Raw genomic sequence first — 24257 nt, forward strand, 5'->3', positions numbered from 1 at the left:
ATGATCTACAAAAAAAATCAGGATGGTGTTCAACCTACTTTTTGAGTTATAATTTTTTTTAAATATCCTCTGACCATACATTTTTTATTTAAAGAAAAATTCAATTCAGGATGATTTGACACGGAACGACCCAAGTAATTCATGGTTTATACATATAATTATTCATGTATTCCTTCATCATACAAATACTGAGCCCTCCAAAGTACTGTTTTTCGTATTAACATAAACCACTTAAACTCTCTGCATCACCGTATCTAATGATAATGTAATGAGTTTTGCTTTGTGGTTTAATATGTATGTATTTGTGTCGTAGTCTATCTTATAAATACACAGACCTGAAAAGAACTGTTTTTCATATTAACAGAACACAATCGAACACTAGATATTTATACCTTGCATCACAATAACTAATTACGGTACAATATCTAAACAAAAATTATTTTTATAGGCTGTTGTTTTTTGACATTCAGCACAAAGTTTTAAGTAATTAATATAACCTCTCTGCTATGTTTGTTTGTTTAGAATTAAGCACAAAGCTACACAATGGGCTATAGAAATTTACTGATTCTTACTAAATATTAACCAAAGGTATAGTTTTTAGCATATAAATCATAAGTACGTAACACTGTTTTGTGGATAACGATTTTCTGAAGTTTTGGTTAGTTTTGAATTTTGCGCAAAGGTACATGAAGGGTATCTGTGCTAGCCATCCCTAATTTAGCAGTGTAAGACTAGAGCAGTGGTTCTTAACCCTGTTGCAAGTACTGAACCCCGGAAGTTTCGTACTTTCATTCACTGAACCCTTCCTAATGGTAAAAATAAAATATGATTTTTTCAAATTCAAAACATAAGTGGATATTTTATTAGTGCACAAAATGAACCATGCATCAATTGCACACAATATCACTGTGTTCAAAGAACAAATCCAACAAAACATGAATTTCACACAAAAAGAAAAACATAACTCAATGAATATTTACTGCAAATCAAAGTGACTTTTGCTGTTGCCTTTCAGAGACAAGTTCAGAAATGCGCGGCTTCACTTCAGCAAGTGCCACTCATATCATTTTCGCAACAAAGTTTGTTCCTTTTCTTTGTTTTTATGTCTACCATCCTCGAAAAGGATTGCTCGCAAAGATACGTTGTGAAACAGTATGAGTACCTCAAGAGCTTTCTTAGCAATAAGAGGGTACGCTATGATTTGGTGATATCAAAACGTTGAGAGCGTTGTTGTTCTGAAACGTTGCTGTTGAACCTGGCTCTGCTGAAGTTCAATGATTTCGTCGAGGTATTCATCATTGATATTTGCTGTCGCAACACTAAAAGTGAACAGCTGTCTCATCCATGCTGGATAGGACTCTGGTGGGGAAGTATCCATCGAGAGACTTTGCAAGCTCATCTAAGTGCATAGCAACTGCTTGCTTCAGTTTCCCATGTACAGAAATGTCTCCAATTTCAGACACATCTTCGATCTTACTTACACAGTCGTCCAGCAGGGGAAAGTTTGCGAAGTTATCATTTTCTGTTCGTCGTTTCCATAACTGTAGCTTTTTTTGAAACGCTTTCAGGTTTTCTTCCGTTTCAATGATGTTGACTTCATTGCCCTGCATCTGTTGATTGAGAGCATTTTATATATTGGCCATGTACGCCAAAATGAGAATGAACTCAGATTTTTCGAAGCAATCTGCATGACAGTGTTGATGCTCTCGCAAAAACAGGGCTAATTCCACACGCATGGCAAAAACACAGTTCAGCACCTTTCCCCAGGATAACCACCGAACGTTAGAATGTTACAGAAGTACCTTGAATTCAGAGCCCACTTCATTACGCAGCTCTTTGAAGATGCAGTGCTTGATACTTCTACCAGTTTTGTAGGCAAGGTTTTTGTTGCCAATGCATGCCTGTGCAGAACACAGTGCATTACAATGATGTGTGGTGCATCGGCTTTCACCAGCGCACCAAAGCTAGAGTCTTGTTCAAGCATGAATGGAGCTCTGTCCGAACAAACTGCAGAAACCATATCCCACAAAAGATCGTTGTTTCTGAACAAGTCATCCACAAGTTTCATCACATCAGCTGCCTTAGTTGTTGTTGTAAGAGGCTTATAAAATAAAAAAAAATCCTCTTTTATCTCGTCGTTTCTCACATAGCGCACGAATACAACAAGCTAGCTTAGATCGGAAACGTCGGTGGTCTCGTCGAGTTAAAGGCTGAATTTTGCTGGGCTTGAAATCAGATATGCAACTACTTGAGCTAAGATGTCATCGCTCATGTCATCTATTCTGCTGCTGATGGTGTCATTTGAAAGAGGAATTTGGAATAACTTATTTTCAGCAGCTTTTCCCAGCATGATATTCGCCATCTTCAATGCAGCTGGTTTTACGAGTGCTTCACCAATGGTGTATGGTTTACCCTGCTTTGCGATCAAGTATGCAACTTCATACGATGCTGTGAGGATCGGTTTGTCTGTGGGTACAAAGCTGAGAACAGGCAAAGTAGCCTTTTGATCGAACTTGGCTCTCTTTACCTTGAATTCAGTAAGCGTTGTGTTCTTGTATTTCTCATCTCCATGCAGCTTTAGGGAGTGTTCTCTTAGTTTTGCCAATGCTAGATTAGAATTGCTCAACTTGGCATTGCACATCATGCATTGAGGACGCTGACTCCCATCATGTTCCGTTATACACGTGAATCTATATTGTACCTGTTCGTCTGACCACTTTCTGTTTTTGCTCAACATTGTTAGTATGAAGGGATTGAGAGATTAGGAAAAAATCATAAATTATGCACGATTACTACAGTCACAAGTCGACTGCTAAGTGCACAAAGTTCCCTGCAGCACAGATATTTAGGCCAAGTGATGTGACGTGATCAGCCGCAGGCATTGATGGTCAAGTGGAGCATGACGTCACGAATCATACGAGTGGGGTGAACGGAACGGACATGCACACAGGGTGTGTTTCTTGATCTCCGCCGAACCCCTGTAACTGACCCAATCGAACCACTTGGGTTCGATTGAACCCGGGTTAAGAACCACTGGACTAGAAGGAAGGCAGCTAGTCATTATCACCCACTAGCAACTCTTGGGCTACTCCTTTACCAATGAATAATGGGATTGACTGTGACATTTATAATGTACCCATGGTTAAAAGGGCGAGCATGTTTGGTGTAACAGGGATTCAAACATGCAACCTTCGGATTACAAGTCAAGTGCCTTAACCACCTGGCCATGCTTGGCCGCTTTTCTAAACGTATGACTTTAAATCAGTTCCAGTCACAAATGTAACAATTTCAGAAACATTGTTTGAAAATAAATAATTAATGCTATCTAAATACAATTACTCAAATCTAACTTCCTTTTTTAACATAAATCATAAGCTTGTAAAATTTCATCACTTTATGAATTAAGATATCTCAAAGGTACGTATTTCATGTATTAACTACAGTCACAAATGTTTTTGTCCCCCGCTGATGCAATGGTAAGTCTACAGATTTAAGACGCTAAATTTTGGGTGTTCAATTTCCCTCAGTGTCCACAGATGATAGCCCGATGTGGCTTTACTATAAGAAAACACTCTCTCTCCCCCAGTGCCTCAGCGATAAATCTAAATTCTTATATCAATAATACTGATATTTAGGTATTGATACTTGCGGTGGGCACAGTATCGACAACGCATTATGTAGGTTTGTGCAAAACTGCAAGGAAATAAATGTTGCTTTCCATTTAAATATTAAAAAAAATGAAAATCTTTAAGACAGTTGTATACGAATATCTAGTGTAATGAAATATCTAAGCGTTAGGCTAAAGGTCGTACGTATACTCTCTAATTACTTGATGTTCACAAAATGGCGAATACTTAGGAATCGATCATAATGATATAACGTTTGCATATAACAAAACACTACCAATTTTGAACTCTTCTGCTTTATTCTATCGGGAAATTTCGAGGGCTGTGTGTTTTACTTGTATTCACGTATAAAATCTTTTATACATATATTTACAATTAGGTTTGTCAAAAGACGTTAGTATAAGACATTCTTAAAAATATATTTTGCCATAACTAGCGTCTTGTGAAAAATGTAAATGCACATAGATATCTATTACCGTTACACAATTTCAAAAGGAAAAACAAAAGTTTCACGGCGTACCAAAGCAAGTACTTGAGTAAGCAAACAGTTTTGAAAATAAAATGTTGTATAACTTAAGCCTTACTTGTATGCAAAAATCTATTGTAATAAAAACTAGTTGTAATACCTCTCTAGCCGATACGGAAGTTTCGTAAATTAACGATGAATGAAAGGTTATCTTACGACATGAAAATTTTTCTTTTTTATGTAATTGTAAACCAACAAAAAAACGCACATAGCGACTGCTGAACGCAAAATGCAAAACTGAAACTGTGTGTCTCTCCACGGACCCAACAAACCTCCATGTCAAATGTGATGAACATCCGTCAAAAAAAGTAAAATAGTGGTAACATATGCATAGTACAGCAAATAATTATAAATCGCCTATTATATATATATATATATAAAACAAAACACTACAAATCTTGATATCTTCTGTTTTATTATTGCATTATAGTCGATTCGTCATATGTTTCTTTGTTTAGAATTAAGCACAAAGCTACATAATGGCTGTCTGTGCTCCATCCATCAGGTATTGAAACCTGGTTTTTAGTGGTCTGAGTCCGCAGGCTTGCCGCTGTGCTACTTCGGGGAGCCAATTCGTAATTAATGGCTACCCTATGCACAACATGTAATTACCGAACGAACATATATTTTTGCCTTATCTTTAGGTATCTTTATTACACCTGAATTTTGTATACAAGTGCCTCCTCCCACACCAGTGGTATGTTTGCGGATTTAATACTGTTAGAAACCGGTTTTTGATACCTGTAGTGGACAGAGCAAAGATGCTATTTGTTGTCTGCAGTATGTCCATATAGCTGCTTCACATGGTTTAGATGAATCTTCACCAAAATTAGCATGAAAGTTCTTTAGGTCTATGAGCAGAAACATACAAATTTCAGTTTTGCAATGTGCGTTTCACAGTTTCTATGGGCATTTTTTACCACTACTTCGCAGGGTTGCCATTTGGTACTTTTGAAGACCAAAATTGGGCAAATTTAGTATTGAACAAAGCTATTTGATTCCGAAAATAAAGATTTGTTACTAAAGCAAATATTTTGTATTTATTCGGTGTTAACCTCCAATTTCTGAGACTAAATACATGAAAATACATTATACTGGGCCTTATTAGTTTTCATGTGTACAACTAAGCTATGCCAACTGTTGGGCTACTCTTTTACCAACGAATAGTGGGATTGATATAACGTATATAACGCCCCACGGCTGAAAGGGCTAGCATGTTTGGTGTGACAAGTATTCGAACTCGCGACCCTTGGATTACGAGTCGAGTGTCTTAACCACCTGGGCATGCCGGGCATAGAATATGATTTCTTGTAATAACGTTCAATGTTTTCCTTTTTCTATATTTTATTTTAACTGTGTCTCGTTTTGTTGTTTAAAGTTAAACACGAAAACTATAGAACAAGTTGTCAGATTACGAATCGAGTTTATTGAAAATTACATAAATCCAGATGTTTTTCCTTTAACTTAAATATGATTTAGTTACTATAAATAATCCTGAAATGAATAATGTTGTTACCACTATGTATCCGATTGATTTATAAATTGAAAATAATTCAATATCTGATTGGTTGGTTGGTTTAGAGTTTTACGACGCTAAGCAACTAAGCTATCTGCGCCATTCAATAGATAATACAGAAGCACGTTATTTAGATTTTGAAATTAAAGTAATTGATGAGCATATCAAAATAAATATTTTTGATAAAAGAAATTATTTTGTCTTTCCAATATGTGGTTTACCCTCTTTTACCAGGAATGTACCATACCCTTCTGTTATAAGTATTATAACTTTACAGTTATTCAGATTTTGTAAAATTTGGTTTCCCGCTGGTACAACGGTAAGTTTACGGATTTACAACGCTAAAATCAGGAATTTGATTTCCCTCGGTGGACTCAGCAGATAGCTTAATGTGGCCTTGCTATACGAAACACACATTTATAAAATTTGTAATTACAATATTTTTAGTGATGTTGCAATATTGATACATAAATTTATACTTAACAGATTTCGTAAAGAAACTCTAAACAAAACTATTAAAATATTTTGTGATATATATATATATATATAAGAATGTATTAAATAAAGACAAAAATTAAAGAAATTTTGCTAACAATTTCTTATTACTATTTTTAGTTGTAAATAAAGTCATTTAACAACTTGGCACGACTTTATTTATGTCAGACTGGCGAATGGAGGTTAAAACTGATAGATGGTGCATTCTCACCGCAATGGGAGTTCTACTTCCGAACTCACGTCTAAGACCTAGGATACATTTTCTATCCCACATGGCCCGGCATGGCCAGGTGGGTTAAGGCATTCGGCTTGTAATCTGAGGGTCGCGGGCTCCAATCTCCGTCGCATCAAATATGATGGCTCTTTCAGCAGTGGGGGCGTTATAATGTGGCGGTCAATCTCACTATTCATTGGTAAAAGAGTAGCACAAAAGTTGGCGGTGGGTGGTGATGACTAGCTGCCTTCCCTCTAGTCTTACACTGCTAAATCAGGGACTGCTAGTGCAGATAGCCTTCGAGTAGCTTTGCACGAAATTCAAAACAAACAAAAACCATCCTACATTATAGCCTGCAGCTTTTTATTTTTGTTTCGGCTTGTGTTTGGTTATAACAAACTAACATTAGTCAGTGGTTTGGATTTGCTGTTTTTAACACAGTTCTTCCTTTTGATTTTGTTTTATTTTATTTATATCTTAATATTAATAGTCTCTTTAAATATATATACATATACATGCTCACAAATGTAATGTCAGGAAATAAAGCACCATTACATTTTATAATTAACAACCACTGAAATACTTTTGCTTCTCAAACACACAGGATATGTTTCAAAATGTAATGTTCGTTTTGGGAACATTCTACTAATTTCAGACAAATTCCGATTTGTAATAATACGAAAAACTTCGAAAAATAATTTTATCCATTAAAGCAAGTTGCACATACAATGAGTTCATTCTTTCTTTGTTTACGTAATTGTTGCAAGTTTAAGATAATATCCTATAGATAATTTTGGAAGTTAAAAGATAATCTGAACACGTTTTCAAAATATTGAATCACGTGATCTGATTTTAACTCCTTGAGCTGAAGCACGTTTTGAAACTTTGTGTCTCAGTGGGCGTCGTTGATGTGGTGGTAATTGGTTTATGTATAGTATATTAAATAGTTATTTACCACTGAAGTAAAGTTTTTAAAGATAGCTGTTTATATTTTTAGGTTAACAACTCTATATTATGCATAGTTAAATTGTAATTAACCACAAAGTACAAAACTTTGTAATTTTAACTTATATAATAGTCATTTCTTTTTTTTCTGCGTTAGTCTGATCGGCATTACAAATTCGGTAATTGCAGCGCAATTACATAAGTTAATAACAAGTTAACGTTTTAAGTTTTAGGTAGTGTTTAGGAATTGGTGTGGAGATATCAAACATTTAATTTTAAGGAGTGAAATATCTGGTTAGCCAACTTGTTTTAACTTATAATACATTCTACAATACCCATTCTTGCAAAATAGCTCATTTAATGATGATTTACTGTCGCTTGTGTGAGCCTTTAAAAATTTAGTTTTAGTTTTACATAGATTAATTTCTTTCCCCCGTAATTGCAATTGTGACTGTAAAATTTTTTTATTGTTTTACTATACTTGTGACTACCTTATATAACATTTGGACAACATATAGGTTATGGTTTGGAACTTGGAATGGAGGTAGCACCATACAGGTTATTACAAAATAATTGCGCCGATAATTATAAACTTACTTTTACTTTTTGCTTTACATTGATCATATTGGAAAAAGTAATTACAATTTTAATGTAAAACAAAACTTGTATGTTATCTCAACATGTATTTTCTCAGGTCTGAGGGTAGATTTATTTGTCAAAAATGCAAAATTGAAATTTAAATTTTGAGAGTTTTTTCAGTAAAAGTGTGACAACAAAATGCTCCTAAAAGTGAATTGACAGAGCTGAAACTTGCAAGTGGAACTATAATTTGTTTTTTACCTCTTCTACATAACTTTCATGATCTTAAAGACTTTATGGAAGGAGAAATTTAGTTGTATTTATGGTAAAAAAATTGTTATTAATGAAGCTTTTTAACCATAAGGAATAAAATATTATAAAGTAAGGTGAAGAGTTGTGTAATAAGATATGCATTATTATAGGGAGAAGAATATGAAAATGTGTATATTTGTGTGGATATGTCTGGAAATCTAGACATTATATGTGTTCTATCACTGGCCATCCAATTCTTATTTTCTTGTAATGATGTATTTTTATTATGATTGAAAACATATAAAACTATTAAGGATGTGCATCAGTGAAAATTAACTTCTCTTTGTCTTGTTACTTCAATCAATCATGAGGTACATCATTTACAACAAAAGGTACTGTGTGATTAATAATTTCTTTCATATGTAAATGAAGGTTCAGAAATGATCTAATAACTACCAGAGGCTTCTGCATTGATAATTTTTATCAAAGAGTAACATTTTTCTTTTGCAGGACCCATTCTTTAATTGTTCGGGTCTTTTGTTACCCAGTAATCAGACTCCTTTGTCGAAGATCTACCCTAAACCGGTCAAGACTACCCCAAAGTGTTGTTGAAGAAAACACCTGTTTAATTATTTCTTATCAATATAGCACATTACTTCAGAGTAATCAAAGAAGTGGTAGTTTCTCAGATCTGCAGGGAATCAGTAAAGCTTCATATAAGTCATATTTGCCATACAATACTTCTAAATCTTTTTCCAATATCTTACAAAAACATTTTGTGCCTAGGCTAAATTTTAAGGTTAATTTTTTTACTGACGTTGTTGGTGGTTGTACTACTATGGGTACAGAAGGTGTGAGGATTGCTTGGGACTTAACTCTTTCTCCAGATGAATTGCTGACAAAAACGGAGTTACTTATTTCTCAGTGTCGGAAAAAATATGACAAAATTGGCAGCTTAAAAGAAGAGGATGTGAGTTTTCAATCTGTATTAAAGGTTAGTGTTCTTTTAATATAGAATTTGAATAAATGAAGTACATGAAAGTGGTTTATTCTTCTATCATATGAAATCAGTTTATGCAAATTAAAAGCTTGACCTTGTTTCTGTTGAACTGAGCATTTGAAAGAATGGATTTGTATATAAAAGTCCACAAAACAACATTCTAAAATTTGAGTGGTTATACAACTTGTTATTTATGATTTGCAAAATGTATTATGTTTAGTTATATACACCTGATTAAACAATGTATTGTCTGTTTATACTTTGCAAAATCTTTTTTTTTATTAGTTTGTGTTGTGCAGTTGTTAGTCATAAATTCTCTTTACGAAGGAAATGTCCTAACTTAGAAGCTGAATACTTATAAGTCATACCTCACACCTTTGTTGTCATACATTAATTTCATTGTACTGAATTAGAAGTAATGTATTTACAAGATCAAAAAGTAACTGTACTAGAAACTGTGCTATATTTATGAACTTAAGGAAATATATTGTACAAAAAAGTTTTTGATAGCTGTAGTGGCTCAAAATGTTTATTTGACTTGCAGTTGTTGTTTAAATGGCTTCAAGAAAATGAGTCTAATGGATATTACTAACTCCTAAAGAACTTGATATTTTAATTATAATTTTTTAAACCCTTCACAGGTAATAGCAGATGTAGAATGTGAATATTTGTCAAATCGCTATCTTTTTGACTTCCCACAACAAGTATCGTCTGATAAAGCGCTTAGAGATGCCAGTACTGAAGCAGACAAAAAACTTCAAGCATTTGATGTTGAAATTAGGTAGGCTGTTTTATGTTTTGATAAAGTGTGTAACATGCTGACAGTACAAATAGTTTTGATGGTCAGATTTGATATTGTAAATGTAGCATATTTAATTGAAATGGTGATGTAATTTAAAAATTAACAACTTTTTGAACTTTTAAAAGCTTCAGTAAAACTTTAATGTCAAAAAACTATCAGTTAAGATAATGAAAACTTAGTGTCTGGTGTTTAAATAAGAAAGGGGAACAAGCATACTAAGTTTTTGGTATCTAGTATGAATATGAGTTGTTATTTTAAAATGGTATTTAATTTTGTCAGTATATGATAACGTATACATGCTAATGAATAGTTGGAGATCATAACATGATAAAACATGATGTTTTATAAAATGTTATCAGGCACAGAGCATATGAATACTGTCTTCACATCTCATGTTTATATGTAATTTACTTGTGTGGTGTTGGGGAACTTGGTAATTAATAATTTTTAGCTTATAAATCAAGTAAAGTAAACAGGTTGCCTATTTAATTAATATATTTGTGAATCTAATGTCTGATCTTAAAACAGTTCTATAACTGATGGAAAGTATTTTTGTCACTTAAAAACTTTAATCAAGATTTCTTTGTTCAATATTATTAGTACAAATCATGTTTTACACCCAGTTTTAGTTTATAAGTATTTTCTAACAAGTTATTAATTTTTAGGTGAGCAAAATAGATATACATATATTATTTTCTCTAGCATGAGACAGGACATCTTTGATAAAATTTTGATACTCAGTAAGAAAACTGAAGATTTGCAACCAGAATATAAACGGTATTTAGAAAAACTAGTGAAACTAGGAAGGAGAAATGGTAAGCAGCAGAGTTTTTTTTGCTTATGTTCCACTTTTCCTAGATACAACTTTGTTTTAAATTATGAATTTAAGAATAATTTTTGTGGAACAGCATAAAACTGTGTAAAATAAGGTTAGTAGTTTTTATGACATGTAGGAATGTAAGGTGCAATACCTTATTATTAGCTTTTCTAATAAGGTCAAAATCATATTTTTCTCCATTAGTTCATGTATTGTATACAAGTTTAATTTTTTACTAGTATTGGCTTCTGAATTTAGCCTATCTCTATCTTTCCCTCACACACACACACATTGTTTTTTTGCAGTATAGCAAAAAAGCTGTAAGTGTACTGTATATATTAGGTTGTCCAGAAAAGTATAAACCAGTGTTGTAAAACATACTTTTATAAAAGTAAGTACCATTTGCTTCAATGCACTTTTGCCAACTCTCTGAACTCTCTGAAAGCTTCTTCTGCAGCTGCCTGGTTTTGAAAGTAGTTATTGTTCAAAACATTGTGAAAGCATTTGAAAAAGTGAATATCTGTACAGGGAAAGGTCTGGGGAATAAGATGGATGAGACAGAACCTTGAGTCCTAATTTGTTCAGTTTTTGGAGTGTCATCCTTCACAAGTTTTGTGACACCAATTTTGTTGATCTTCAGTCATTTCATACGGAACCCACTTATTCAACTTTTTCCTCTTTTCAATCACACTCAAATGGTTGGCAGTGCTTGATTTGCATGTGCCTAGCTTTTCTGTAAACTCAAGTACTATTATGCAAGGGTCTGTCTCAATTGCTTCCCATAATGTGTTTTCATCTAAGGATGGCTTCCTTCCACAACTTTCATAGTTTTCGAGACTTTCACCCCCATGTCGGAACCTTGGGAACCAACGCTGAACTTTACGTTCAGTAACAGATCCATGGTCGAATACGTGGTTGATGTTCCATGTAGTTTTGGTAGCTTTTCATCCCAGTTTGAAGTCATAGAGGAAAATCGACAAAAGTCCTTGTTGTCCATGTTACCTTGGGGGTTGCAAAAGTAATTCTTACGTATAGAGAAATATTTTAGTAATTAGTACTTAGTCACATATGTTTAATATAACGTAACTTTCTGGAAGCCCTCAGACATTAATATGTAAAAACGTTTTGAAAATATTTTAAATCTGGACTCGCAAATAAAAGCATCTCTTAGAATATTCTTTGTTTAATGTTTAATTAGTTTCTGGCAGACTTACACTAAAAAAGTGATAATGCTTAAAAAATTTTTATGTTATGAGATAACAATAAAGTACAGAGAAAATTATAAACTACACTATGATTGACACAAACCTCATGCTGCTCTTGAAAAAAACAAAACCATAAAAGAAATTATACATAAACTAAATCCTGATGTTTCTATTTTTGTATCTTTAGTAATTTATAACTATAAAGTTTAATATAGACCTAGCAGCTGAGCCAGATATCACGCTAAAGCAACCCCTAGCTTATATGTCCTCAGCTTTTACTACAGTTCTAAAAGGCACTGGTTTAATTTAAACAACGTTGTACAGAGGGTTTAACACATTATACTATTATCTCATAACAAAAAAAAATTTAAGCATTATCACTTTTTAGTGTATGTCTGCCAGGAACTAATTAAACATTAAACAAAGAATATTCTAAGAGATGCTTTTATTTGCGAGTCCAGATTTAAAATATTTTCAAAACGTTTTTACATATTAATGTCTGAGGGCTCCAGAAAGTTACGTTATATTAAACATATGTGACTAAGTACTAATTACTAAAATATTTCTCTATACGTAAGAATTACTTTTGCAACCCCCAAGGTAACATGGACAACAAGGACTTTTGTCGATTTTCCTCTATGACTTCAAACTGTCAGCTCATGTGGAACCCACTTATCAAATTATTTCATCTTTCCAATTGTATGTAGGTGGTTGGCAATGCTTGATTTGCTTATGTCTACCTTTTCTGCAAACTCACATACTGTTATGAATGTGTCTCAACTGTTTCCTTTAATGTGTTTTCATCTAAGGATGGCTTCCTTCCATGACCTTGTGGCCTTCAAGACTTTCATCTCCATGTTGAATCATTTTGAACCAATGCTGAATTGTACATTCAGTTACAGATCCATGGCCAAATGCGTGGTTGATGTTCCATGTAGTTTTGGTAGCTTTTCATCCCAGTTTGAAGTCATAGAGGAAAATCTTCAAAAGTCCTTGTTGCCCATGCTGCCTTGGGGGTTGCAAAAGTTACTCTGAGTAGAGTTGAAACAGCAGACAAAATATCTTGTAAGCAATAAACATTGGATTAAACCAACGAACCATAAGTTACTAAATATTCAGTGAATTTTTTTACATTTTGTTTTTAATATGTAACAAGTGTTACTGTTATGAAAGGGTTCAGACCTTATGTTTTAGGTCTTTACTTGTCCAAAGGATCTCAGGATATTTACTAAAATTATTTTTCTTTTGTTATTTTCAAGGGCTTCATTTGTCCAAAGATATACAGGAAAAGATCAAAGAATTAAAAAACAAGATGAATGAGCTTTCAATTCAGTTTAATAAAAACCTAAATGAAGAAAATACATCTCTGGAATTCACAGAGAAAGAATTGGAGGGTTTACCAGAAGATTTTATTGATAGTTTGGAAAAGGTAAAAGGAGAACTTGTAAAAATGTTTAACAGATTATGTAAACAAATATGCCACACAAATTTCTTTTAATTTGTTACATAAGCCAAGAATGTTATAATTAGAACAGTTTTTTGTTGTTGCTCTGTGGGTTTAATGCTTCAAAGATATGAATATTTTAAACTTGTCTTTGCATAGCATTTGTTACCATTCTGATTTATGTCATAAAACCAAACATCGATACATTAGATACTGATCATTATTCTTTACTAGAATAATTCACTAAAAAAATGTTTGTTAATGTCACTAGTAATTAAGATAAAAGATTCCAGTAATTAGCAGCTTTATGCAACACCATTAAGGTGGATGGTGAAAAGCGGAAAATCACCTTGAAATATCCACACTACTTTCCTACGATGAGAAAAGCAAAAAATCCTGAAACCAGAAGAAGAATGGAACATGCTTTCAATTCACAGTAAGTTTTAGTTTTAAAAAAAAAAAGTTTTGTGTAAAAGTTAATACATAATTTAATAAGGAGGTTTATCAAAAAAACTTGATTATTCTAAGCACATGAAACCTTTATCCAAGAACTGGTTTGGTTTTAAAATAAGTAGCCAACTTCTGAGACTAGTATGCAGCCCCAGTATTATTATGTATGGATGTACAGTGACAAAATAGTCATAGGTTAATGAATAAAATGCACAGTGTTCAAAGGTGTTATTAGATTATAATATTTCATGGCTGATTGAAATTGTGTTCTTAGATGATTCATTTTCTGAAACAATTCTGAAGAATAAATTGAAATTTATATAGATAAAATATCAGAACTGTAAAGAGAGAATATTATTAAATGCTGAATTATATGTTTAGCAGGTACCAAATTTTTTGTGAAGTACATAGTTTTGTACTGCTATTTAAAAAATGTATTTTTGAAATATATATTAAAAATTTTGTTTTTCAGGTGCATTTCAGAGAATGTTCCAATTCTGGAAGAACTAGTGACACTTCGACAGAAGGTACAAAATAATGCCGTATTTAAACTAGTTTGATGTTGTAACTGTTCTTAGAAATTAATGTGTTTAAGACTTCTCACTTTTCCAAATACTTAAATACAGAGTATAAAAAACACTACATTTTGTATTTATAGCTGAACAGTTAATGGTATTTACTATTCAGTTACTACTTTTGCTCTGGGTAGGTTAAAGTGCACATGTCATAACATTTTGGAGAGTTGTTTTTAACATTTTATTAAATAATTTTGTTATTACTTGTCAATGAAAAATTAGCATCAAAACATGGTTTACAAAAAAGACTTGATTATTTTAAGCACATGATAGTTGACGAAGCAGGCTGGGTTTGTTGGTGTTATATATGTTTTAATTGCTTAGTTTAAAAGGAAATATAAACAAAAAATGCTGAATATTGATTTTTGTGTATCACATAACATATCCTCTTGTTTTATTGATCAGTTTACATTTTATTATGCTTACTGAATAATGCGTATATTGGCTAACAAATATGAGATATGAGCAAGCTAATTTTAAAATAAGAACCTCCCATCTCTATGAATTGCTGATACGTCAATATTTTTCGTGAACCTACTGATGGCTCCTCCCACTACTACATACTTTTAAGACTTCTTGTGTAGTCCTACTTACTACTAATTAGAGCATGTTTATGACCTATAAAAAGAGCAGTTTCTCCTTTACATAATTCTGACAGTCCGTTTTAAGTAGTGTGAAGGTGAAAGTAATAATTTCTCCAAAACTGTTGAAGTGTGATGACTAAGTCATTGCTCTGAATAGGAATGGGATAATTTGTAACCCACATATAGTTTATTTTGAGACCCAGATAAATTACAGGGGTTTTATGTGTACTAATACAGTAACTTGATTAATTTTGTGGTCTTATAAAATTTGAATTTGAAACCTACAAAAATTAATATCTCTTCATCCTTCACTTGGAAGAATAAACAAGGGTTACGGTGAGGCTTAGCAAGTGCGACACATGAGCAAAACATAACACAGTAAGTACTGAAAATTATTGATTATCAATGTATTTTTTTATTGTTATATATTTAAAGAAAAATAAAAATAAAAACATTTGTTACTAATAGTAAGATATACACACATATGCACGCATGTGTGTGTAATGTACATTAGTCAAAATATCATTCTGTTTTGCAAAATACTTGTACTATAGTTAAAAAATGTTTATCTTGTAGGTTAGTATGTAGTTATGCCTACTGAATTTGTGTTGTTATAATTGCATAAAGGGAGGTAAAGTGGAAGATTATACAACATTAGAAACTTCACAATTCAAAAACAGCTTTATTCATAACATTTAGAAATGTCATGGAAATAATGTTATGTAAAAATGTTTATACATTTCTGAAAGGAATTAGTGTACATACAAATTGCATGAATCAAAACCAAGCAAATAAAGCTTTGCACAGAAAAGGCTGTATGAATTAATGGAAACTTGTATAGATATGTATTTTACTACGAATATTTTGGAAAATTGCAGAAATCAAACATAAGATGGTATATATATAATATAAGCTGATTTTAACACATGAAAGGGAGCATCACTACTGTACATACAAGTGTATGAATACTAAGACAACTTTACAAAAATATTTCAGTCAGAAAACAACATAAAAATGAAATATTGCTGTACATTCAAATACAGGTTGAAAAATGCTGATAAAATGTTTCTTTAAAAAGAAATTAGTTATAAGAAAAGGAAAAGAGCAGAGAATTTTAATTGTATGTATGCATAAAATCTTAACTTTTGTGTTTCATGCAAAGAAGTTCCTCACAAGGTACACACTTTATTAGTACTTCAATTTCTGTGAGGCATAGTTTACATCTTTTTCTATTATCTTTATTAACAAGTATAGAGAAATTCCTGCCAAGAATGAGTCTCAGAGGTGACAAGTTCTGCATAGTTCTTAAATGTCATATACCAGAATGACTTGGTGTGTTTTGAAGCAGAGGCTGAACAAGAACTGTGACCAGGTCTGTTGTATAGGATGTAAGCATTTACAACTGTCAGGTCCAGATGAGTTCCTTGTTAGTGGAGTTAGAGGGAAGCAAAAACTTTAAGGTGGTCTTTGATAGGTCTAACCTTAAAAGTTTCTCATAGTTAGGGTCAATTCTAGGAAGAGTATCATTACCGTAACTGAAATGTAAATTAGTGAGGATAGCTAAAGATCTGCCCCTGGAGAAGATATTAGAGAACCAAGGGGTATGGAAAGGAAGATAGACTAGAAGTCAGAAAAAGGTTAAAGCTTGAGTCACATGGCAACTGTTAATCCAGAATATGCTAAAATATCTTCAGTCACATCAATCCATTTTACTGCTTTTCTCCATGGAGCTTCACCTTCATGCTATGGCTATTTAGACTGTGCATACCAATTTGTTTCACTAACAGCATGATTTAAAGTTTAAGTACTGAACAAAAGTTTAAAGAAGGCAATAACTTTATTTATAAAAGCAACTTGTTGGGACACAGGCTTACCTCTGTTGAATGGAAGTGTATATATATATATATATTTGTGTAAGACAGTTCCATTGGGTGTTTTCTGCCCAGATGAATCACTTGACATACTCAATAGTATCATAAGGTGCTTCCTCTGGATGTTTTTGCCTGGGAGGACCACAAGTGCTGATATCTAAATAATTTACAAACAACATTTATAACAAAGAATTTCACACGAGGTACTTCCATCAGATGTTTTATGCCTGGATGGTACATGTTTGTCATACTACATCATATCACAAGGTGCTTCCCCTGTGGATGTTGTTTTGCCTGGGCAGATTGCATTTGTTGTTTTCTCAAAATATTATGTTCAAGGTGTAAATTGATCAGCCTTATGGAAGTTGGTTCCACTGGATGTTTACTGTCTGGATTGACTGTACTTGTTAAATCACAAAATACTTTAGGTACAGCAAACAAACATTGTAGCAAAATCTAAATTACCTGGATAGTTGACATAATCTAAAAGAGTAAATAAATCAATAATTCTATTTGTGATTAGTAGATTACTTCCTTATCATCCAGTTTAATTATTATTTTGATTTACTAATTTATTCTTTGAATAAATGAAAATGATAATCAGAAACAGTGATTTTGATTTATGAATAAGTTGACATGAGAGTGTGTGATCGATACTCATGAGTGGTCATTTATATTAAATCATCCACATCCATCTGTATAACATTATTCAATCATTTTCCATAATGTATATTTAAAAAAGAAAATTGTTAGTGTAGAATAAATTCTGTAGATTGAAATGGTTATAAGGTTAAATGCAATTTTCAAGACAATGTTATGTAAAGTGTGCACATAATGTTGGGTTTAGGAGTAAAATATTGTTTGTTTTAAACATGAACATGTAAATAATAGTGTAATTTTGTTATGTGGATTTGAAATTTATATTGGGACATAAATATGAATGCAAATATTTTTATGTAAAAAAGTTGTTTGAAATTGGGTTTTGTAAATGTTGTGTAAATGGTGTGAATTTCTTTAACCTTGTATTTCCTAGCTTTCAGATATGATGTAAAATACTAAACATTTATACATAAAAGTACATGTTGATAAAGCTTGCTACAAATGTTCACCATGTATACATAAATGAGAACTTTCTTTAATAAAAGGGTTGCAGTAGAAGCTGTCTTCAAAGTATTATTTAATTTTATTCTTTCAGCAAGCTGATCTCCTTGGATTTCCAACACATGCTGCTTATGTTACTGAGTTACGAATGGCCAAGACAGCTGAAAATGTTTCTAACTTTCTCAGTGAACTAGCAACTAAACTGAAAGTTTTGTGGGACAATGAAAAAAAAAACCTTTTGGAGCTAAAGAAACTTGAAGTAAGTATGATTGTAGACTTTTTAAGAGGAAAATGCTGTAACATTGTTAACTGTCTGTTTTTTAATGATATTCTACAAAATAGTTTAAACTCTTTTAATACAACTGTGTTAAAATATGCATCTCATTGTCTTTTACAATGGTAAATTCAAAATTGAATTAATCAACTTTCATGTCAATAAACCTGTCTTGAAAGCAAAGCTTGATTAAGTTTTAATATTATGCAAGATTTACTTAATGAGTTGAAAAAGAAACTTCATTTTTCTGTAATGCATCCGAGCTCCAATTCTTCAGAATTTTACAAAATTTAGCATGGCTGCTCCATTTTCAAAATAATTAAACATGAATTATACATAATTACTAGAAACAATATAAAATGTGAACCATCTACCTTCTTTACTGCCAATATGACGTTAAATTTGTCAAACATACCATAGAAGCCTTCCTCATCTATCTCTGATTTTTGAGATTTTGCCAATTAACTTTAAATGGGTCATGGACACGTTTATAACCATTAGAAAGGGAAGGTTCTTGTCTATGGAAATATTGTAATACTGGATTCAGTTTCCTATCATGATCCTTCACCCATTAAGAATTCCTTGGTTTTTGTTGATCAGATTTGGTATAATATCTATTCAAGTTGTCTGAAGTGTCAGTGACTACTAAAAATCCATGTTTTTTGTTTATTGTGATGTATTGTTTTTAACAAAAGTAGCAAAAATATAAAAATTAATAATTTCTCAGTTTATCCTGACAAAACCAAAATTATACTAGCTTGAACCGTACTGGCAAATATGGCACTAGATTTTGTACTTTTTTACATTAGATGTATGGATTTCTACTGTAAGTAGTTGCTTTTTACCCAAAGACTATTTCTCCAATAATACAGTGTGACAATAAAACTATAAAATTAAAACATTTTATAAAAGCTAATAGAAGAAACTGCTAAGTAATTTGAAACTATTTGATCAGTACTGCAGTCAGTATGGAAAAAATATCACAGAGGTTAATGCAAACAAAATGTAAAGACTGTAAGATGAAAAAAAACTTACTTTTATTTTAGGAATTACATTCACATTTCACTTTAACTAAATCGTTAAAAGCTTCAGAAGTTTCACAGACAGATCTTTAATAGAAAAATCATACTAAACAATTTGTGTTTCTTTAAATAGATTTGTGATCTTTACTAAAAGATGCCAAATTTTATGAAAATATAGTAAATTCAGAGTGTTGAATAGTGTTTTGACATACTTCAGTTTTTCTTGTTATCAGATATTGAATCACATTGCCCAAATAGCTGTTTCTAATGGTGTTCAATTGTTTGTTTTGTTTATAGACATGTGTGATGAGTATGAAAATAAAAAACAAATTACATTGAGTAATTAACATTAATTTTTGCAATTGTTTTGTAATCTGTTTTCTTAAAATAAAACAGGGAACCAGTTTCTGAAACTTAAATTATTAATTGTTAAAGAAGATTTAGATGAACAAAATGTTTTGTGAAGCGTTTATGTTTTCATTGTTTTAGTGCAAAGAACTTGGAATTGAGTTTGATGAGATACTAAATTTTTGGGACCTGCAGTACTACACAACAAAAATTGAAGAAATAAAATACTCAGTTGACCAGGACAAGTTAAGGGAATATTTTCCTCTTCCAGTTGTGACAAAAGGTTTATTGGATATATATCAGGTGTATATGAATAGTATTATAACACTGAAACTGTGAATTTTAAAATTATATTCTTTTGAGTAATGGTACTTTTCTAAGTCTGTATTTTGCATGAGGCATTGGCTGTGTGGCAGTAGTTTAAAAGTTTTCTGTCTTGTAGAGTGGTTTTTGGATTTCTTGAAAATTAATTCTTTACTAAATATAGTTGTCTCACACATGTCCTATTAATAGTATGATATTAGCTTCCTTGTTCAATTTATATAGGCAAAAAGAATGGAAATTTTAATTATCCATGCTCATGTTAAAATAAAAATTGAATTTTAAATTTTGCTTCAGACATGTGAAAAGTAAAGTAATTACAGTTAGAGAAATTTACCATCTGTAGATGGTATTAGTCATAAAAGTATAGTTTATTATGTAATGGTAGAATGTTGTGTGTTAATGACAACAACAAGTCCTAATGTTTAATAATCCATAGGAGCTGCTGGGTCTAAAGTTCTCATTGGTGGAAAATGCAAAAGTGTGGCACCCTGATGTACAGATGGTAAGTCTTATCACTTCTTAGACTCTGTCCTTTCATATGTAATCTCAGAATTTTTATAAAAGAAGGATTTGTGTTTGTGAGAATAACGAACAAAATATTGCAATGAGAATTATTTTTTAAATCTATTTCTATTTAGAGTAACAGATCAGATAAAATGTTTAAATTTAGTTGTTTATGAAGTTTACTAAAAACTTAGTGATTTCTATTCTGTTCTCTAGTTCAGTGTGTCAGATTCTAAGTCAAATAAGCTGTTGGGCTACTTTTTCCTTGATCTTTTTCCACGAGAAGGAAAATATGGACATGCTGCGATGTTTGAACTTCAGGTAAGAAATAGAAATAAAACTTTGAAATAGCTTAGGAAGTGGAATCTATGTATTAGTAATGTCTTGTGATGTGGTTTGTGAGTTGTTAGTTCTGACTTGTGATGTGAATTGTATCTATATTAGTTCCGACTTTGGTTTTAGCAAGTTGTATCTATAAATTAGTTTGATTTGTGATGTGGTTTAGTGAATTGTTTCTGTGAAGTGACTTTTGATATCATTTAGTGAGCTTTTTTAGTATTAATATGTTTTAATGAATTCTTTTTAACTCTTTTTGTGGTGTGCTTGCTATGTTGTATTAATACTTAGATAATTGAGAACCAGTTTTGACCCAAAGTTGCAACTAAAATGTATTTGGTATGTGTTTATTTGTAGCCTGGGTGTTTATTACTGGATGGTTCAAGACAAATATCGGTAGCAGCTATGGTGGCTAATTTCACTAAACCTACTGCAAATAAGCCTTCTCTGTTAGATCATAATGAGGTAAGAGAATGTGGTCTACTTTTAAATTTGTTGTTCAGGATGGAAATTGAAGATCTAAACTTAGTTTTCATAGTAGAATGGAAACTTAATATTTAAGAATTAGTTTCAAATAGGTTTTGTATTTTAATTATAAGATATGTTAGACTGGTAAATAGTTCAAATTTGCATGTATCTTAATAAGTTAATTAAATCTAAAACATTCAAATTTACCATAATATACAACAATTCTTTAAGCTTGTTAAACAGTTAAGGAAAAAATGAATTAAGAAGATTAATCTGTTAGTGTTGCTTCTACAGGGTGTTCGGAAAGTCACTGTGCAGTTTTGTAATCATATGTCTATTCAGTCTATTTCAAGCCAGCAACTGATAGCAGTGTTTAGAAACAAAATAAGAAGGATCTAGGCCTGTATTGATGCCAACGGGGGTCACTTTCAACATTGTTTATAATTGTCATTCATATTTACCTCCTGTATTCTATATTGAAATATGTCTGTTAGTAAATATATGAGTGCACAGTGACTTTCCAAACACCCTGTATAAATAAGATGTTGGATATTGTGTTTTATTTTTATATAAGTATTGATTGTCATTTAGTGTCTGTTGGTAAGGTTATTTTTAGTGTTTAGTTTCTGTTAGAGATATTCATTGTTTATTTTTTAAGTAAAATTATTTCACATTTGTGTATAAGATCATAATAATTAATTTATATCAGTTGTATGTTTCTTATGAAGTAATATAAACATTTCTAAATAATAAGTACTGGATATAATATTTCTTACTACCTAACATTATATTATTGTTAAAATTATTTCCATGCTTTCTTTTTAGGTTGTAACATTTTTCCATGAATTTGGACATGTGATGCATCAAATTTGTGCACAAGCAAACCTTGCACATTTCAAGTAAGTTAGCAGTATAAGTAAAAAATTATAGTACACTAGCAAGGATTGAAATTTACATGCAAATGCCTAGGACAATCTAATGCTCCTGATTATCTTGGTTGACAAGGGACATTTCCTCTTATACCTGGGACAATGTATTTTTGTTCCAAAATTCCATAAATAATATGTAGTACCACAAATGGTAATGGTAATGGTATGATAAGCCTAATTATAAACTGGAATTGATAAAATGATAGAGTTATGTTACTTAAAAGTTATGTTATGGCTACATTCTACATGCAGATGTTTTGCTTTTATTTGAAAATTGGCCTGATCATAACACACTGTACTGTTTCTTCTAATGTTACAAGTTCCTTTCACAAACTTTCACAAGTTTTTACAGCTTCAGCCATTCAGAAGTGATGTTTAGCCTTTGCTGACTTAAATTATTCCAAAGTCTGACAGCTATATGGTCTTAATCTTCAAATTATATTCATGGAAAATCAATAATCCAACTTCTTGACAGTTCTTGTAAGGGACTGACTTTCCCTTACTAGTTGCAAACTTTCTTTGTTAACCTGAAGGATGACCTAAGAAGGTCAAAACAATGTTCTGTAGTTTATTTTAATTAATGTTTTAATACCCAAACCAGCTGTTTTGAGAATACATTTTAACTTTTCCTAAGTTTTAGGCAATTACTTGGTGTCATAGGATCTTGTGCGCCTGAAATATTTTCTACATTTTTGTAATGTTTCTACAGCAACAGAATGAAACCCAAAACTTAAAACTCACTGAAGATGCAGTGACTTCTGCAAAGTTAGCATCACAAAGATGTTTAGTCTGATAGTTTATGCAACATCAGTGGTGATAATTTGTTCATGAGCAGTTATAAAACACAGCAACACTGTTTTCTGCACATAACAAAAAATGAAAGTGACATGGACATTTGTGAGAAATGTTGTTCACCAAAATCTTAACAGAATCTGTCCCAAAGTTAATATGCACTAATTCTTACCCATATACATTTGTTGGCATTAGTGTGTATTGTGCCAATGCCATCCTGAATTTTGATCCTTGCTGTAGTATTGTAGATAGAATGTTTTATCTAGCAAGACAAAATCATAAATTTAGAAATTGTTTTTTTATGTAGCTAATATCTTGATCTATCATATTTTTATGATTGATAAGTGGGACAAACGTAGAAAGAGACTTTGTGGAAGCACCTTCACAAATGTTGGAAAACTGGTGTTGGGAGCCAGTTCCTCTACGACGCATGTCATCTCATTATAAAGATGAAACTCCACTGCCTGACACTGTGCTAGAATCCCTAATCAAATCTAGGCTGGCCAATGCTGGTTATCGTAACCTGAGACAGATTTTTCTTGGTCTTTTTGACCATACAATCCATACAAAATCTAAGGTGAGAAACCTTCCTATTAATATAAAGGTTGTTTATATCTTGTATCAGTTTTTTTTTCTTTTTTCGTCTGAGATGTGTATGTGAACAAAATAAACTGGGTGTGGAGATTGTTATTTCAGCTTACTGTGTTTGAGTAATGAAATGAAGCTAACAAGGAAGTTGTGTAAAGAAAATCACTATATATTACATTGTTTAGTCCGATAGTAACAAAACTTTTCAAATAAAACAATGTTCAGTATATCATCTTCAGCTCACATACAGCGACCTGTAGAGACTTTAAGTAACATTAATTTTTATATAACTACATCAAATATTCATTAATAAGGGATTTATAAAATTCTCTATGCTCTCACCTAGTGTTTTTCAAAACAAGCAGAATGTACATGAAAATATAGCTACAGAAAAAACTGAGAGTAAAAGTGCAGAGATTTTCTGCAACCTCTTAACTGTAATTCACTATTTTATGCACAGTAGAGTAGCACGTACATTTCTAATTATTTAAAGATCAAGAACTTCTATATTTATTTATGATAACATTTTTATATGTATAATAAAATTGATTAAAAACACAAACTGCTTATAGCAAGTCAAAATGTAAACCAAAAATAATATTTGACTAAAAACGGTGACATTAACTTTATTTGTGTGGTGGAGTCAAAGTACATATGTCATAACCTTTTT

At 31.8% G+C, this 24257-nt stretch overlaps 1 protein-coding gene across 5 annotated transcripts in view; it reads left to right on the top strand.

The window, feature by feature from the left end:
- LOC143249554 (neurolysin, mitochondrial-like) overlaps nucleotides 1–24257 on the top strand; it is a 66315-nt gene that overhangs the window by 34328 nt on the left and 7730 nt on the right. The window contains exons 1-14 of one of the 5 annotated variants that reach the window (XM_076499600.1): nucleotides 7181–7293; nucleotides 8664–9147; nucleotides 9795–9934; nucleotides 10658–10770; nucleotides 13237–13406; nucleotides 13745–13857; nucleotides 14344–14398; nucleotides 18097–18261; nucleotides 19788–19949; nucleotides 20407–20472; nucleotides 20691–20795; nucleotides 21168–21275; nucleotides 22104–22177; nucleotides 23345–23576. In XM_076499600.1, coding sequence (XP_076355715.1) covers nucleotides 7286–7293; nucleotides 8664–9147; nucleotides 9795–9934; nucleotides 10658–10770; nucleotides 13237–13406; nucleotides 13745–13857; nucleotides 14344–14398; nucleotides 18097–18261; nucleotides 19788–19949; nucleotides 20407–20472; nucleotides 20691–20795; nucleotides 21168–21275; nucleotides 22104–22177; nucleotides 23345–23576 — 1995 coding nt within the window. In that variant the 5' untranslated portion in view covers nucleotides 7181–7285. Of the gene's footprint in view, nucleotides 1–7180; nucleotides 7617–8663; nucleotides 9148–9794; nucleotides 9935–10657; nucleotides 10771–13236; nucleotides 13407–13744; nucleotides 13858–14343; nucleotides 14399–18096; nucleotides 18262–19787; nucleotides 19950–20406; nucleotides 20473–20690; nucleotides 20796–21167; nucleotides 21276–22103; nucleotides 22178–23344; nucleotides 23577–24257 lie in introns of those variants that run through there. The other 4 variants (XM_076499602.1, XM_076499603.1, XM_076499604.1 and 1 more) reach the window with 4 other exon arrangements.

This window comes from Tachypleus tridentatus, chromosome 4, assembly GCF_004210375.1.
Source record: "Tachypleus tridentatus isolate NWPU-2018 chromosome 4, ASM421037v1, whole genome shotgun sequence".
Lineage (NCBI taxonomy): Eukaryota > Metazoa > Arthropoda > Merostomata > Xiphosura > Limulidae > Tachypleus > Tachypleus tridentatus.